Genomic DNA, 16,372 nt, shown 5'->3' with positions numbered 1-16,372 from the left:
GACCGCGTGAGACGACGCTTCATCCAGTCCCAAACATGCTCAATGGGGGACAGATCCGGAGATCTTGCTGGCCGGGGTAGTTGACTTACACCTTCTAGAGCACGTTGGGTGGCACGGGATACATGCGGACGTGCATTGTCCTGTTGGAACAGCAAGTTCCCTTGCCGGTCTAGGAGTGGTAGAACGATAGGTTCGATGACGGTTTGGATGTACCGTGCACTATTCAGTGTCCCCTCGACGATCACCAGTGGTGTACGGCCAGTGTAGGAGATCGCTCCCCACACCATGATGCCGGGTGTTGGCACTGTGTGCCTCGGTCGTATGCAGTCCTGATTGTGGCGCTCACCTGCATGGCGCCAAACACGTATACGACCATCATTGGCACCAAGGCAGAAGCGACTCTCATCGCTGAAGACGACACGTCTCCATTCGTCCCTCCATTGACGCCTGTCGCGACACCACTGGAGGCGGGCTGCACGATGTTGGGGCGTGAGCGGAAGACGGCCTAACGGTGTGCGGGACCGTAGCCCAGCTTCATGGAGACGGTTGCGAATGGTCCTCGCCGATACCCCAGGAGCAACAGTGGCCCTAATTTGCTGGGAAGTGGCGGTGCGGTCCCCTACGGCACTGCCTAGGATCCTACGGTCTTGGCGTGCATCCGTGCGTCGCTGCGGTCCGGTCCCAGGTCGACGGGCACGTGCACCTTCCGCCGACCACTGGCGACAACATCGATGTACTGTGGAGACCTCACGCCCCACGTGTTGAGCAATTCGGCGGTACGTCCACCCGGCCTCCCGCATGCCCACTATACGCCCACGCTCAAAGTCCGTCAACTGCACATACGGTTCACGTCCGCGCTGTCGCGGCATGCTACCAGTGTTAAAGACTGCGATGGAGCTCCGTATGCCACGGCAAACTGGCTGACACTGACGGCGGCGGTGCACAAATGCTGCGCAGCTAGCGCCATTCGACGGCCAACACCGCGGTTCCTGGTGTGTCCGCTGTGCCGTGCGTGTGATCATTGCTTGTACAGCCCTCTCGCAGTGTCCGGAGCAAGTATGGTGGGTCTGACACACCGGTGTCAATGTGTTCTTTTTTCCATTTCCAGGAGTGTATTTATTTCCTGGTAAAGACGACGAAAATCACCCTCCATGTCTTTTACATTGGTTGCTTGCATCGTGCAGGAGTGATTGTCTCACGTCGTAAGGCATGTCATTAACTGTCGGCGGTGTCGGAGCGTATTTTTCACAATGTGGTGCATGATGAATACCTATGCTGCCGTTCAATTGTGTCATCGCGAGTAGACTATGGCGCGGCGCCTTGTAATCGGGGCTTCGTCAACGATAGTTTGTGAGCCTTCATTTGGTGCCGTTTTCGATGTCTGTCTGGCGATGGGGGTAGAGTATCGAGATCTCTGAGCGTCGCGTAGTAGAAGTCCAGGGTCTGCCACAGCCACGCAGCCATGTCCTTGCCAAACTGCATAAGTGCCTTGTGTATTGCCAATTCGGAGCAGAGGAGGCACCACGCCAAAGTAGAGTTGTATAGAGAGTGGTGATGTTCACAGTAGGCTCACGGTTCGGCAAATTGCTGACGGGAGTATAGCGCCTGGAGGTGTGTTATGTTCATTCTCAAACGATCATTATTATGCAAGCTTTTTTGAGGACAGATGTACCCACTGTCATCAAAGAAGGCCAGAGGCCGTTGTTCTGTGGCCACCATTCCCTGTGTAAGATCTTGTGACACGTATATGCGACCAATTCAACTCGCTGAATGACTTCTAAGATGAGTGTGTTCATACTGTCGCCTTATCGCATAAATGAAGATCGTGAATCAGAATACTCAGTTCCAGGCAAGGGGTATAGTGTGCGATTTGGTCCTCTGGATGGAGAATGCAATTAAAATCTCCAACAAAGGCGCTGTGTTCTTTTTGTCCTTGGAAAAGGGGGCTAAATTAGCTGAGTAGAATCTAGCCCCGTCACAGCGTTTGGTGGTGCCCTATGGTGTATAGACATTAACGATTTGGGTGTCAAGTGCCACGACTGCTAATTCCCATGTGGAGGGGAGGTATGTGATGTTGGCTTCAATGGCTTCGATACCGTCACGCTTTAAAATCGCCAAGTCGATGTCTGTGGGTCCATCAGGTGAATATAACGCCACTTCCATCAGCAGTTGGATCTTGGCAGCGAAGCTAACCATGTTGATATTCATCTTGGCCAGGCAGTAAGTCTGGGAGTGAAGTGGTTGGGCATGGCTAACCAAGGTGATGGTAGAGAGAAGCGGCATCACGTGTGACGTCACACCCCGCCGACCGCGGGTGCTTCTGGTGTTGTTCACCACTCAGCAGATCGCGGACCAGCCTTCTGACTCGTTTCGACGTCATCCATGGAGTGGATGCAAAAGGCTGTTCAAGTTGATAGAAGGGACTGAGTGGTTTCGCAGCCTGCACTGGAACCTTCTCGCTGATTATTCTTCGTCACAGAGGACTGGAAGACGGGTTCCGCTCACCCTGCTGTCTGTTCTACAGGGGTAGAGCCAGTGGCAATGGTTTCAGCCTCATGGTCGGCGTACTGCCGAATCAGCTCTTATTCCAGCTCCGAGTGGGACCTGCCATGTTCTAACACGGTTCTGTGGTGTTGCTTTCTGCGTTAGGGTGAACGCTGTTTTCATTCGTGGCCTTCCGTGTTGGTCGATGGCATTGACTCACACCTCACCAGCACAAAGGCTTCTGTTGGTACGATAAGTCTATCGATTGCCATGGTGTTGTTGGCGACGCATGCGGTGTTCAGTAGTACTGATGACATCGTACACAGTTCTGCCACTGGCCAATTTGACTGATCAGGCAGGTGTCAGTCTCCAGAGAGTGGCGGATGTACTGCAACGTCGGTCCACTGCATCTGGACAGACACAGACGTCGTGAGGGCCACTGAGTAAGTTACTCAGAGGATTGGCGGTGTTGGTGAACGCGCCACGTGCTGCAGTGGATGTTGCGTGATGTAATCTTGGAGGTACTCAGGACGTAAGTGACCTTCCTCGCCACATTTAGAACACATTTTAGGTTGGCTATCATAAATACCTATGACCACAGCAGCCTCCTTTTTGGTATGACGGTACGGATCGTCAAAGTTCGTTGTGTAACTTGAGTACCCTATTGAGGACTGGATATCTTTTAAATAGGGGCCACTTATCTGCCACATCTTTTTGTACTGTACCACAGCTTCTGCTGCTGGAATGCGAAGGGTATTTCGGATATGCATGGTGTCCGCAGTCCCAGTCCAGTACGATCAACCTCGACGATGACAACGTTTCCAACTGCATGTAGCGTCGTTAGTAAGTTTCAAATAGACCATGTTACTTACGATCGAAAAGTGAATGCTATCAATGTGGCAGCTGGGATCTTGGCCTCTCCGTTTAAAAAGCGTCCGACATCGGGTGCTTTTGGCCTACCAAAGTCGTTTCTAGAAACCAAATTTCAGTTTTGATTTTCGGGGTTGATTCGCCACGATCTTGTCGCGCTACAGCGTCACATTAGTGTCGTAAGGAAGAAGTAAACACGTCGAGCGTGTTCGTGCTGCATGCAGAAACACACAGCACGCCAATTCTGCTCGCCTGCTGAAGTAAGGCTGCGTAGGCCATCAGCCCAACCCAACTCCTCAACTCATCGGACACTATAATGCAGCGTCCCTCGTCCATTAACCCTGTACTCGCAAGTTACTGATTGTCGTAGGAGTTCGGCCAATACTAATGCATCCGCACTGAAGCAGACGTCAAGGAGCCGTCGCGCTCGTATAGAAATGCATATATCCGAGTGGTGGGTGCTCTGTCCAACAGACCCACTCAGATATATAAATTTCTCTGTAAATGTGTGGTGTGATGTGTTAAGACAATTAGTTGACTGTGTCTGTCGCAGAACCTCATCGCCTTACAGGGCTCCAATACCGAGTCTGTCTAGCAAATGAGCTTCCAGTATTACTGGAGTAAGTTCCTTTGGTTGCAAAGATGAGTATATTGTCCTAGCAAGACGTGGCGCCTGAATACTTCATTTGTCAGACAGTACATGATCTAAGCCTATCGCTCCCCACAAGATGGATGATCAAAAAATGTCAGCTTCTTTGCTACCAAATATCCCTTTGTATTTAGTCGAAAGGCCAGGTATACAAAGAAGAAATAAATACAAGAGAAGAAATAATCATTAGGATTACAAATAGTTCTGCCAAGGCGACATCAGAGGGTCTACACCCGGTGTTGTCAAGTAAATGCGTATGTGCACTGAGACATAATTTATGATAATCAACATTGAGATTAAGTAGTCGCCTTTTCTTAACAGCACCTGCCAGGATTTCTTGGGGTTACATTCTAACAGCTGTATGTCTGCAACCGATAATACTTGGATGCATGTCACATCGAATGTGTTATTCGAATTAGCCTGTTCTCCCAGCTAAAAAAGTAAATATACCGTTAGCGTAAAAGAAAGAGAGAGAGAGAGACAGAGAGAGACAGAGAGAGAGAGAGAGCTGAGCAGGCTATACCTGTTGGCAGTGCAGGTCCCAGCAGGCCTGCAGGCATCTGGAAGAGGCGGCACACGGTGCGTTGTGGCATCCACTTCCAGTTCCAGAGCCAGAGCCGCAGCCAGAAGCGCTTCTACAGTCCAGACACGCCGCCCACCCTGCACACAACACAGAGGCTCCGCCTAACGTAACCTGTACACATCGCAGCTGCAGCCATGGCGCCCACAATGTGTACATCTAAGCTGTCAGCAAGAATACGTTAAAGGCCAGAGTGAACTAACAAGTCTTGTTCACAATACCTTCCTTAGAAAAAAAAAACGTGCAGTCAACATACTCCCGACTGATACACTACTGGCCATTAAGATTGATACACCACGAAGATGACGTGCTACAGACATGAAATTTAACCGACAGGAAGAAGATGCTGTGATATGCAAATGATTAGCTTCCCAGAGCATTCGCACAAGGTTGGCGCCGGTGGCGACACCTACAACGTGCCGACATGAGGAAAGTTTTCAACCGATTTCTCATACACAAACAGCAGTTGGCCGGCGTTGTCTGGTGAACCGGTGTTGCGATGCCTCGTGTAATGAGGAGAAATGCGTATCATCACGTTTCCGACTTTGATAAAGGTCGGATTGTAGCATATCGCGATTGCGGTTTATCGTATCGGGACATTACTTCTCGCGTTGGTCGAGATCCAATGACTAGCAGAATATGGAATCGGTGGGTTCAGGAGGGTAATACAGAACGCCGTGCTGGATCCCAACGGCCTCGTATCACTAGCAGTCGAGATGACAGGCATCTTATCCGCATGGGTGTAACGGATCGTGCAACCACGTCTCGATCCCTGAGTCAACAGATGGGGACGTTTGCAAAACAACAACCATCTGCACGAACAGTTCGACGACGTTTGCAGCAGCATGGACTATCAGCTCGGAGACCATGGTTGCGGTTACCCCTGACGCTGCATCACGGACAGGAGCGCCTGTGATGGTGTACTCAACGACGAACCTGGGTGCACGAATGGCAAAACGTCATTTCTTCGGATGAATTCAGGTTCTGTTTACAGCATCATGATGGTCGCAAACGGGTTTGGTGACATCGCGGTGAACGCACATTGGAAGCGTGTATTCGTCATCGCCATACTGGCGCCATTGGTTACACGTCTCGGTCACCTCTTGTTCGCACTGACGGCACTTTGAACAGTGGACGTTACATTTCAGATGTGTTACGACCCGTGGCTCTACCCTTCATTCGATCCCTGCGAAACCCTACATTTCAACAGGATAATGCACGACCGCACGTTGCAGGTCGCGTACGGGCCTTTCTGGATACAAAAAATGTTCGACTGCTGCCCTGGCCAGCACGTTCTCCAGATCTATCACCAATTGAATACGTCTGGTCAATGGTGGCCGAGCAACTGGCTCGTCACTATACGCCAGTCACTACTCTTGATGAACTGTGGTATAGTGTTGAAGCTGCATGGGCAGCTGTACCTGTACACGCTATCCAAGCTCTATTTGACTCAATGCCCAGCCGTATCAAGGTCGTTATTACGGCCAGAGGTGGTTGTTCTGGGTACTGATTTCTCAGGATCCATCCACCCAAATTGTGTGAAAATGTAATGAGATGTCAGTTCTATTATAATATATTTGTCCAATGAATACCCGTTTATCATCTGCATTTCTTCTTGGCGTAGCAGTTTTAATGGCAAGTAATGTATTAATGCGTTTTGTCCACTGGTATCGTAATCATTTTCTTCACAAAGAAAAAACTTTTTTCCACAAAGAAAAACTTTTCTCATTTAACATTTTGATCAAGTTCTTGTACGAAGTGACTTCCCACTTCAACGAAAATTATTTCCCCAGTAACATTCTTTTCATAATGTTTTTAAATGGAAACAAGTTACATGAGACCAAACTTGGGATACAGAATCAGAAACTATTTCGATTACCAAGTGCAGAAATAAATTAATACGGATCCAATCCCGTGGTTCTGACTCACGTTATTGGGAGGCTTCCCTTGGTAGTAATGTGCAATCGCAACTGGTAATTACCTCTCATTTGTTCCCATTAACCCTGTCAGCCCTGCTCAATACTCAGTTACATTCATTCAACTGCCTACAAGCTAAATTTACACAACTGTCTTCACTTCTTGAGTACCTTTGCCAGTATTTCTTCATCCACTCAGTCAGTCTTGCCCGTTCTTATGCCGAAAATTAGGAACAGAACCATTTGGAAACTATTTCAATGCCCAAGTGCTGCGCATTTGTTTCGTAACCGACAACATCAGGGCAGCAGCATTATCCATTCAGTGCTAATCTACACACATCAAAAAACGTTTTGCATCACCCCGGTTCCCAGAAATGAAGATAGACGTTGACAGTGGATATTGTATCACAGACACAGTCCCTTTGACTGTTGTCAGATGTCACTAAACCCGCCCAAAAATGTAAACAACCATGCACAAGCAGCGCCTATTGGACGGAGGGGGTCCGACAGCCAATCAGTTCCAGTCATTTCACCAAGAAGGAGGTACACGGCTTGTGTTGTCTGTAGTTCTACCATGCCTAGTACGTCAATACAGCGGTTCGATGGCGTCCTCATTCTTACTCTGTACCAGGAAGGGCTCTCAACAAGGGAAGTGTCCAGGAGTCTTAGAGTGAACCATTGCGTTGTTGTTCTCACATGGAGGAGATACAGAGAGACAGGAACTGTCAATGACATGCCTCGTTCAGGGCGCCAAGGGCCACTACTGCAGTGGCTAACCACTACCTACGGATTATGGCTCGGAGGAACCCTGACAGCAACGCCACCATGTTTAATAATGCTTTTCGTGCAGCCACAGGACGTCGTGTTACGACTCAAGGTGTGCGCAATAGGCTGCATGATGCACAACTTCCCGACGTCCATGGCGAGGTCCATCTTTGCAAGCACGACACCATATAGTGCGGTACAGATGGGCCCAAGAACATACCGAATGGACCGCTCAGATTTGGCATGACGTTCTTTTCACCAGTGAGTGTCGCATGTACTTTCAACCAGACAATCGACAGAGACATGTTTGGAGGCAACGCGGTCAGGCTGAACCCCTTGGACACACTGTCCAGCGAGTGCTGCAAGTTGGAGTTCCATGCTGTTTTGGAGTGGCGTTATGTGGCGCCGACGTACGCCACTGGTGGTCATGGAAGGCGCCGTAATGGCTGTACGATACGTGTATGTCATCCTCTGACCGATAGTGCAGCCATATCGGCAGCATATTGGCGAAGCATTCGTCTTCATGCTCGACAATTCGCACCCCCCATTGTGCACATCTCGTGAATGACTCCCTTCAGGATAACGACTTCGCTCGTCTAGAGGGGCCAGCATGTTCTCTAGACATGAATCCTATCGAACATGCCTGGGATAGATTGGAAAGGGCTGTTTATGGACGACGTGACCCACCAACCACTCTGCGGGATCTGCGGCGAGTCGCCGTTCAGAAGTGGGACAATCTGGACCAACAGCGCCTTGATGAACCTGTGGGAATCAGAGGTACCGGTGTGTACAGAAATCCGGACCGCCATCTCTGAAGATCTCGCTGTATGGTGGTACAACATGCTACGTGTGGTTTCAGTGAGCGATAAAAAGGGCGGAAGTGATGTTTATGTTGATCTCTGTTCCAATTTTCTGTATGGGTTCCGGAACTCTGGGAACCGAGGAGATGCAAAATCTTTTTTGACATATTTCACTTCGAGTGCAACCCACTGTCAAATGGTACACGGGCGTTGTGTAATACCTGTCAGTCACTGATTGAGCCTTTTCAAAACATATAATGGGTCCAAATAAAATATCGCCAACCTTTTTCGGCCAACAAAGAGAGTTATTATTTGTGCGGTGCACTTACAGTTAAAGAATTTCTAACATGACTACATTTTTGTCTCCTATGTGTAATGGTGGGCAACGGCCTTGCTGACTGGCGTGGCCGGCACTTGGATGGGTGACCCTCCAGGCTGCGATGCGCTGTTGTCATTTTTCGCGGTACACTCAGCCTCGTGGTACCAATTGAGGAGGTACTCGACCGAATAGTAGCGCGGCGGTCAAAATGGTTCAAATGGCTCTGAGCACTATGGGACTTAACTACTGAGGTCATCAGTCCCCTAGAACTTAGAACTACTTAAACCTAACTAACCTAAGGACATCACACATATCGATGCCCGAGGCAGGATTCGAACCTGCGACCGTAGCGGTCACGCGGTTCCAAACTGACGCGTTTAGAACCGCACGGCCACACCGGCCGGCGGGGGGGTCAAAGAAAATCATCATAACGACCGGGAGAGCGGTGTGCAGGCCACACGCCCCTCCTATCCGTATTCTCATCTGAGAACGACGCGGCTGTCGGATGGTCTCGATGGGCCACTTGTGGAGATCCGCTATGTATAATAGTGAATGACAGCTTCGTTTACAGTCACATAACAAGGACAGAATTCGTTACCATTATACACTAACTGCTTGAGACGTGCTAGTGAAATACCCTTCAACGCTTCTGATCTGTATTCAAAAAATCCTAACAGTCGTCGTGCATTCAGTATGTAATTTACACCAGTGTTTCCTCTCTGCGATAAACTCTTCCTCTCGGAATATCATTTACACTCGACGCTGTGACACGGGATATTTTTAAATGAGCTGAAGTGATAGTTTTGGTTAAGCGTAGCGGTTGAATTGCACACGCTGTGGCGAGGTGACTTGCGTGACTCAGACAGCGGCTGCAGGGCACGCTGGCCAGGGAGTAGCGTGACTGGGCCACGTGGAACTGTCAAACCGTCAAACCGGAACTTGACGTTATTTTCACCAGGGCACAGTCACAGAGAGATGAAAGGCTTTTTACATGATTGTGCAAGTGTAGTGCAAACTATTGCTATTACAATAAAGCACGACATACCATTTAACAAAGGACAAGGGACGAATCTGTGCGTATGTAGACAGGCAATAGAGATATTACGTGAAAGAAGTTACAGCAACAAGAACGTTCTTTCAAGTCAGATGTAGTAAATAATTAATAACTGTTGTACATTTCATTGCGTAAAAAGAGGCTGACCTATCAAATAGTAGTTGCCACATCGAGTGAGCTAGTTCCCTATTATATTACTTAAATAATTAAGCTGTGAGAGACATTTTATTAAACATTTGTTTACATACAGCATATTTTATAGACAAAGTCAATACTACCAACAAAACAATGTATGTAGGCAGACACATATACATATCACCATTTACTTTATTAAAATTTAAGAGATAAATTGTTTTTTAAATAATTGTTCATTATTTTGCATAGTGTAAGTAGGCTGTTTAGGTTTTCTTATTGGTAACGCCACGTAGCGCTCTGTATGAAAATCACTGGCTGTGCTGTGTGCAGTCTGTGGCTAGTTTGCATTGTTGTCTGCCATTGTAGTGTTGGGCAGCTGGATGTTAACAGCGCATAGCGTTCGGCAGTTGGAGGTGAGCCGCCAGCAGTGGTGGATGTGGGGAGAGAAATGGCGGAGTTTTGAAATTTGTAAGACTGGATGTCATGAACTGCTATGTATATTATGATTTTTCAACACTATTAAGGTAAATACATCATTTGTTCTCTATCAAAATCTTTCATTTGCTAACTATGCCTATCAGTAGTTAGTGCCTTCAGTAGTTAGAATCTTTTATTTAGCTGGCAGTAGTGGCGCTAGTGGCGCTCGCTATATTGCAGTAGTTCGAGTAACGAAGATTTTTGTGAGGTAAGTGATTTGTGAAAGGTATAGGTTAATGTTAGTCAGGGCCATTCTTTTGTAGGGATTATTGGAAGTCAGATTGCGTTGCGCTAAAAACATTGTGTGTCAGTTTAAGCCCAGTCACGTATGTAATTTTTCTAAGGGGACGTTTCAATAGTTTCTACTTAATTTAAAAATGGTTAGAGCTACATAAAACCTTACTGTGGCAAGGAAAAGTAGAGGTCGGTTCTTATGAGAAATAGATGCCAGAAATTTACACACTCTACAATAATCATTCAATGGGTAAACAGCATAAACTGAATTCGACCAGTGCAATAAAAAGATTGCATTTGTTTGACTTTAATATGTGGACAGACTATGTCAAATCAAGTATGGTATCGATTTTAGGCGCATGTAATGGCGCATCCAGCTTTTAAATTGCATTATTGTATAAACAACTGTAAAATAAGGTTCGTTATTGCTCTAAGTCGTTAACTGACATAGATACTTGAAATTTCTGGGGAAGAGGGTGCCAAACTTATGCAAGAAGGCGGCCATCTTGCCTCTTTCATGCTATTCTGAATGGAGTTATAGGCGGAAGACGTATGTCAGTTTAGGCGGTTGCGTAACTGCTAGCTTTTATGATTTAGAAAGTTTCTCCCAGATGACGATCTCGATATGCAGAGATATTCCACAATAAGTCAATGGCTTATAAAACTCTGCAGTGGTCAGAACTCTGAATTTGCAGCGAGAGAAGTTCAGTGGAATTTGTATTTATCGCAATTTGAGAGGATCAGACTTGGAATTATTTATTTATTTAACTATTTATTTATTTAATTAATTTAGCTAGTGGCAGCCTGATAATTTCAGTGGCAGTGAAAACTTAGGTTCACCAATCACGTGTTTATCAGTTTTGCATTTTATTGTAATAATACTGATTTGAGTTTGAACAATTTAAGCAGTGAACAATTGCTGGTGTTTTTATTTTCTGTTATTTTAATTATACACTGTGTTTGTCAACAGTTATACTGGGGGCTCGAGCTAACATCACGACTTAAAAAACGTAGTTGAGTTTATCACCACTCTTCATTCAGTATCTGCGACAAAGAACAACAATCATTATGTTGAACAAGAGCAGGCATTACCTGCAGGGGAAAGTACTGTTCAAACAAAGTTTTCAAAACAGCCTTAATACGCATTTACTATTTTTTATTTAACGGTTTCGCTCTTCAAATGAACAAGAGCATCATCAGAATATACAGTTTAAAGTTGACTGACAGCGCTAAAGATTAAGCTGTCGATATTGTAGTACTTAAACTTATTTTTAAAGTACAGTAGTAAATGATGACATTCACAGCGTTGTCAATGTCAACATTTACTACTCTACTGTAAACAGTAGGTTTAAGTACTTTAGTACAGCCAGCTTAGTCTTTAGCGCTGTTAGTCAACTTCAAACTGTCTTTTAGATAACTATTTTACGCTGTAAATCCGAACTACAGGAACCTAGAGCCTTTCTTCTCCATGATCCTTTTGTACTACTCAACTCAACTAGTGCTCTTACAACTTAATATTAATAAATTTTATTATTAATGCAGATAAACAGTAAAGTACAGTAGTATCAATAGTTTATTCACAGGCTAATCAGTTAGTGTAACTGTGGAGAATTTCTGTTCTGGCGTCCCTTAACTATGATATTTTATTCCTTTCTTGTTTATCAGAAAGTCGCAATGGCTCATTCTATAGCTGTTTTCATTATATTTTTGGTATCATATCATTTACTTATGAACTTGGGTGTATTCATGAACTATGAACAATTTTTATTTGGAAGTATTAACAACATTGTTAATATTGGTCCTGCCTGAGCGGTGAAAATTGTACTGGAATTATCTTTTTATTACGAGTTGAAATGTGTATTCACAATTCCTGGAGATTATATATACAGGGTGAGTCACCTAACATTACCGCTGGATATATTTCGTAAACCACATCAAATACTGACGAGTAGATTCCACAGACCGAACGTGCGGAGAGGGGCTAGTGTAATTGGTTAATACAAACCATAAAAAAATGCACGGAAGTATGTTTTTTAACACAAACCTCCGTTTTTTTAAATGGAACCCCCTTAGTTTTGTTAGCACATCTGAACGTATAAACAAATACGTAATCAGTGCCGTTTGTTGCATTGTAAAATGTTAATTACATCCGGAGATATTGTAACCTAAAGTTGACGCTTGAACAAGTGGTTCAAATGGCTCTGAGCACTATGGGACTTAACATCTATGGTCATCAGTCCCCCTAGAACTTAGAACTACTTAAACCTAACTAACCTAAGGACATCACACAACACCCAGTCATAACGAGGCAGAGAAAATCCCTTGTGTCGTGTCAGAGGGTTGCCAGTTCGAGCACCTGCTTTAGGTAAACAACGTCCTAGCTACAAAAAAGGCCCTTTTCAGGACCGACACATTTTTTAAAGGACTTTCTGCACGCGAATTAACAGCTGTTCATGGGTTTGTTCCCTGTACGTATCCAGGGTTATAATTTCGTGACATAAGCTCCTTGCAGGAACGTCCAGGAAAGCAATACTTGGAGATCATTAACTACAAGAAGAGCACACACACACACACACACACACACACACATATATATATATATATATATATATATATATATATATATATATATACCTTCTTGTAACACCCTATATATATATATATATATATATATATATATATATATATATATATATATAGGGTGTTACAAGAAGGTACGGCCAAACTTTCAGGAAACATTCCTCACACACAAAGAAAGAAAATATGTTATGTGGACATGTGTCCAGAAACGCTTACTTTCCATGTTAGAGCTGTTATGCGTTATGCGTTACTTTGCTTCCAAAGTAACAGAATTCCTTCATTTCGTCTACTACGTTATTCCCTATTCCCCTTCGTCTTTCTTCGGTTTAACCTAAGTGCAAGTTATATTCTCATTAGTCTGTTTATTCCCTTTGATAGGCCCTGTAATTCATTCTTAACTTCATTGAGAATAGCGACTGTCATCATTTAATCTTACCATTGATGTCATTTCAGCCTGAATCTTTATCCCTCTTCAGAACCTGTCTTTTCATTTGCATCTTTGCGTCTACGGTGATTGTTGCACAGTAGTTGAGATAGGGAAATATTACTCGCCTTTCTCTATAGATTATACTTATTTTTCCAAAACATCCGGTTCTCTTGCACCATTTTATGTAGTCTAACTCTTTCTCTAGGTCAAGGAATTCTCTGAATAGGTTTAGGTTTTTCTTTTGCCAGTATTAGCACAACGTGAGAACTGCCTCCGTTAGTGATGTTACCTTTCATAAAATCAAACTGATCGTCAACTAATAAATCTTCAGTTTTCTTTTCCATTCTTTTCTATATTAGTTTTAGCAGCTACAAGGCTGCACGAGGTATTCACTTATGCTATAGTTCTCGAATTTATCTGTCGATGCCACCTTGCGGATTGTGTGTACGATATTCTTCCAAACGTCCGTTGAAACGTCCCCTTTGGAAAATTATAAATGACTGTGCTGATAAACCTCTTACGTTATTTGACCTTCAAACAGCTGAGCAAACTGAACGTACTCAGACATTTCTCTCTTTACTTATTCTGATCATCAATAAACTGACACACAATATTTTTAGCGCCACGCAATCTGACTTTCAATAATCCCCACAAAACAATGGCCCTGACTAATAATAACCTACCTCACAAAAGTCTTCGTTACTCGAACTACTGCAGTACAGGGAGCGCCAATACTGCCAGCTATATAAAAGATTCTAACTACTGAAGGTACTAACTACTGATAGGCATAGTTAGCAAGTGAAAGATTTTCATAGAGAACGAACAATGTATTTACCTTAATAGTGTTCAAAAGTCATCATATATATATATCAGTTCATGACACCATGTCTTACAAATCTCCTCTTTCTGACGGACACACCTCCATATCGCCCCCTCTCAAAACTGTGGAATCTCTGTTCCCACATCCACCTCTGCTGCCGGCTGACCTCCAACTGCGCAACGCTACGCGCTGTTCACATCCAACTGCCGAACACTACAATAGCGAATATTCCAACAATGCCGGCCGCAGCTCGTGGTCGTACGGTAGCGTTCTCGCTTCCCGCGACCGGGTTCCCGGGTTCGATTCCCGGCGGGGTCAGGGATTGTCTCTGCCTCGTGATGCCTGGGTGTTGTGTGATGTCCTTAGGTTAGTTAGGTTTAAGTAGTTCTAAGTTCTAGGGGACTGATGATCATAGATGTTAAGTCCCATAGTGCTCAGAGCCATTTGAACTATTTTTTTTTCAGCGATGCCAACCAGCCCAGCCACTGACTGCACACAGCAGAGCCAGTGATTTTCATACAGAGAGCTACGTGACGTTACCAACATAAAAACCTAAACGGCCTATTTACACCGTTGCTGCAGATTCTATATACTGACTTGAAAAGCAGTGGTTAGCACACTGGACCATTCATCTCGATTTAGGTTTTCCGTGATTTCCCTAAATCGCTTCAGGCAAGTGCCGGGATAGTTCATTTTAAAATCTCGCTGCCGACTTCCTTTCCCATCCTTCCTTCATCTGATGGGACCGACGCCATTGCGGTCTGGTCCCCTCCCCAAAATCAACCAACCAACTTGAAAAACCATTTGGCTGCCACTTGTCGTATGATGTTGGGAGTTCAGAAGGAACGTTATCTATGACTTTGCCTCGTGTGATCACAAGTCTCGCAAAGCTCTGCCAGCTCCTCTTACCGGGTGGCTGTAGCGGTCCAGAGCAGTTGAGCAGCGGGGCGTCCACACACAGGGCGCTCGTCTGGCCAGCCAAGGCGAGGCTGCCATTGGCGCAGCTCGAGGCGCAGGCGGAGAACGTCGTGACGTTCATAGCGCCGCCCTGGCCTCGCGTCCCGCCATGGCTCTTCAGGCAGCGCGGCGCGGATCACTGCTCACTGCTAAAAAGGTACTCAGTGTAAATATGCAGGCGGCCAACCCTAGTCCCAAACACATAAACACAAAGAGGAACACAAAGATACATAAGAAATACGAGATTAAGTCTCAACACAGAGTTGGAGGGATTACACAGTAATCTACAGCTATATCTCAAGACGTTTTCATTGAGTAAAGTAGAAAATGATTAAAGGAATGAAACACTTTTCAAAACAGTAATAAGAAGTGACATTATCTTCCACAATTACAAAAATTGTAATTAGGGGAGGCCTAGTCCAATAGCTGGCCAACGGCCTTGCCGCGGTGGTAACACAGGTTCCCGTCAGGTCACCGAAGTTAAGCGCTGTCGGGCTGGGCTAGCACTTGGATGGGTGACCATCCGGTCTGTCCAGCGCTGTTGGCAAGCGGGGTGCACTCAGCCTTTGTGAGGCTAGCACTTGGATGGGTGACCATCCGGTCTGTCCAGCGCTGTTGGCAAGCGGGGTGCACTCAGCCTTTGTGAGGCAAACTGAGGAGCTACTTGATTGAGAAGTAGCGTCTCCGGTCACGAAAACTGACAACGGCCAGGAGAGCCCTGTGCTGACCACATTCCCCTCCATATCCGCATCCAGTGATGCCTGTGGGCTGATGATGACACGGCGGCCGGTCGGTTCCATTGGGCCTTCGTGGCCTGTTCGGACGGAGTTTAGTTTTAGTCCAATAGCTACTACACCATTATGGCAGTCTCTCTGTAACTTAGTTCGAGAAGTCTAATGGTAGTCCAGACCATTCCTGATGAAGATTGTGCTAAGAGTCGTTGGTATTGGCAGATGAATTCATCAATGGACCCCAACATGTTTCATTCAATTTATACATTTATTCATATTATTCATTTATTTTTAATTTTGTACCCTGAACAGTAGAAAGGGCGGTAGTGACCAGATCGTTTCAGATAAGTACTAGGCTTCCTGGTAGTGGCGCAGAGATGATCCGAGTACGGAATATTTTGCGATGGGATTTCCAGTTCCGGTATTTGGCTTACCTTTCGGAAGCACTGGTCGGAAATAGGGGATCGGGGCTAATTGTAATTTGTCCCTCGAACAATGCATTTCAGCCACAAAAGGGAAAGCCTAGTATGTCACTGCAAAACTATCCTTCTATATTACATAGTCGACGACTTGC

At 45.5% G+C, this 16,372-nt stretch overlaps 1 protein-coding gene and 1 pseudogene across 1 annotated transcript in view; one reads left to right on the top strand and one right to left on the bottom strand.

The window, feature by feature from the left end:
- The window catches only part of LOC124545542 (alpha-1A adrenergic receptor-like), an 82,152-nt gene extending 67,003 nt beyond the window's left edge, over positions 1-15,149 (bottom strand). The window contains exons 1-2 of the mRNA XM_047124511.1: positions 15,020-15,149; positions 4,527-4,663 (exon numbers count right to left, since the gene is read on the bottom strand). Of these exons, the coding sequence (XP_046980467.1) occupies positions 4,527-4,663; positions 15,020-15,149 (267 nt within the window). The remainder of the gene's footprint in view (positions 1-4,526; positions 4,664-15,019) is intronic.
- Positions 15,150-15,496: 347 nt separating this feature from the next.
- LOC124552284 lies at positions 15,497-15,614 on the top strand (annotated as a pseudogene).
- Positions 15,615-16,372: the final 758 nt, after the last annotated feature.

This window comes from Schistocerca americana, chromosome 1, assembly GCF_021461395.2.
Source record: "Schistocerca americana isolate TAMUIC-IGC-003095 chromosome 1, iqSchAmer2.1, whole genome shotgun sequence".
Taxonomy (NCBI): domain Eukaryota; kingdom Metazoa; phylum Arthropoda; class Insecta; order Orthoptera; family Acrididae; genus Schistocerca; species Schistocerca americana.
The sequence above is the reverse complement of the archived record's forward strand: the minus strand, read 5'-3'. Positions and strand labels throughout refer to the sequence as shown.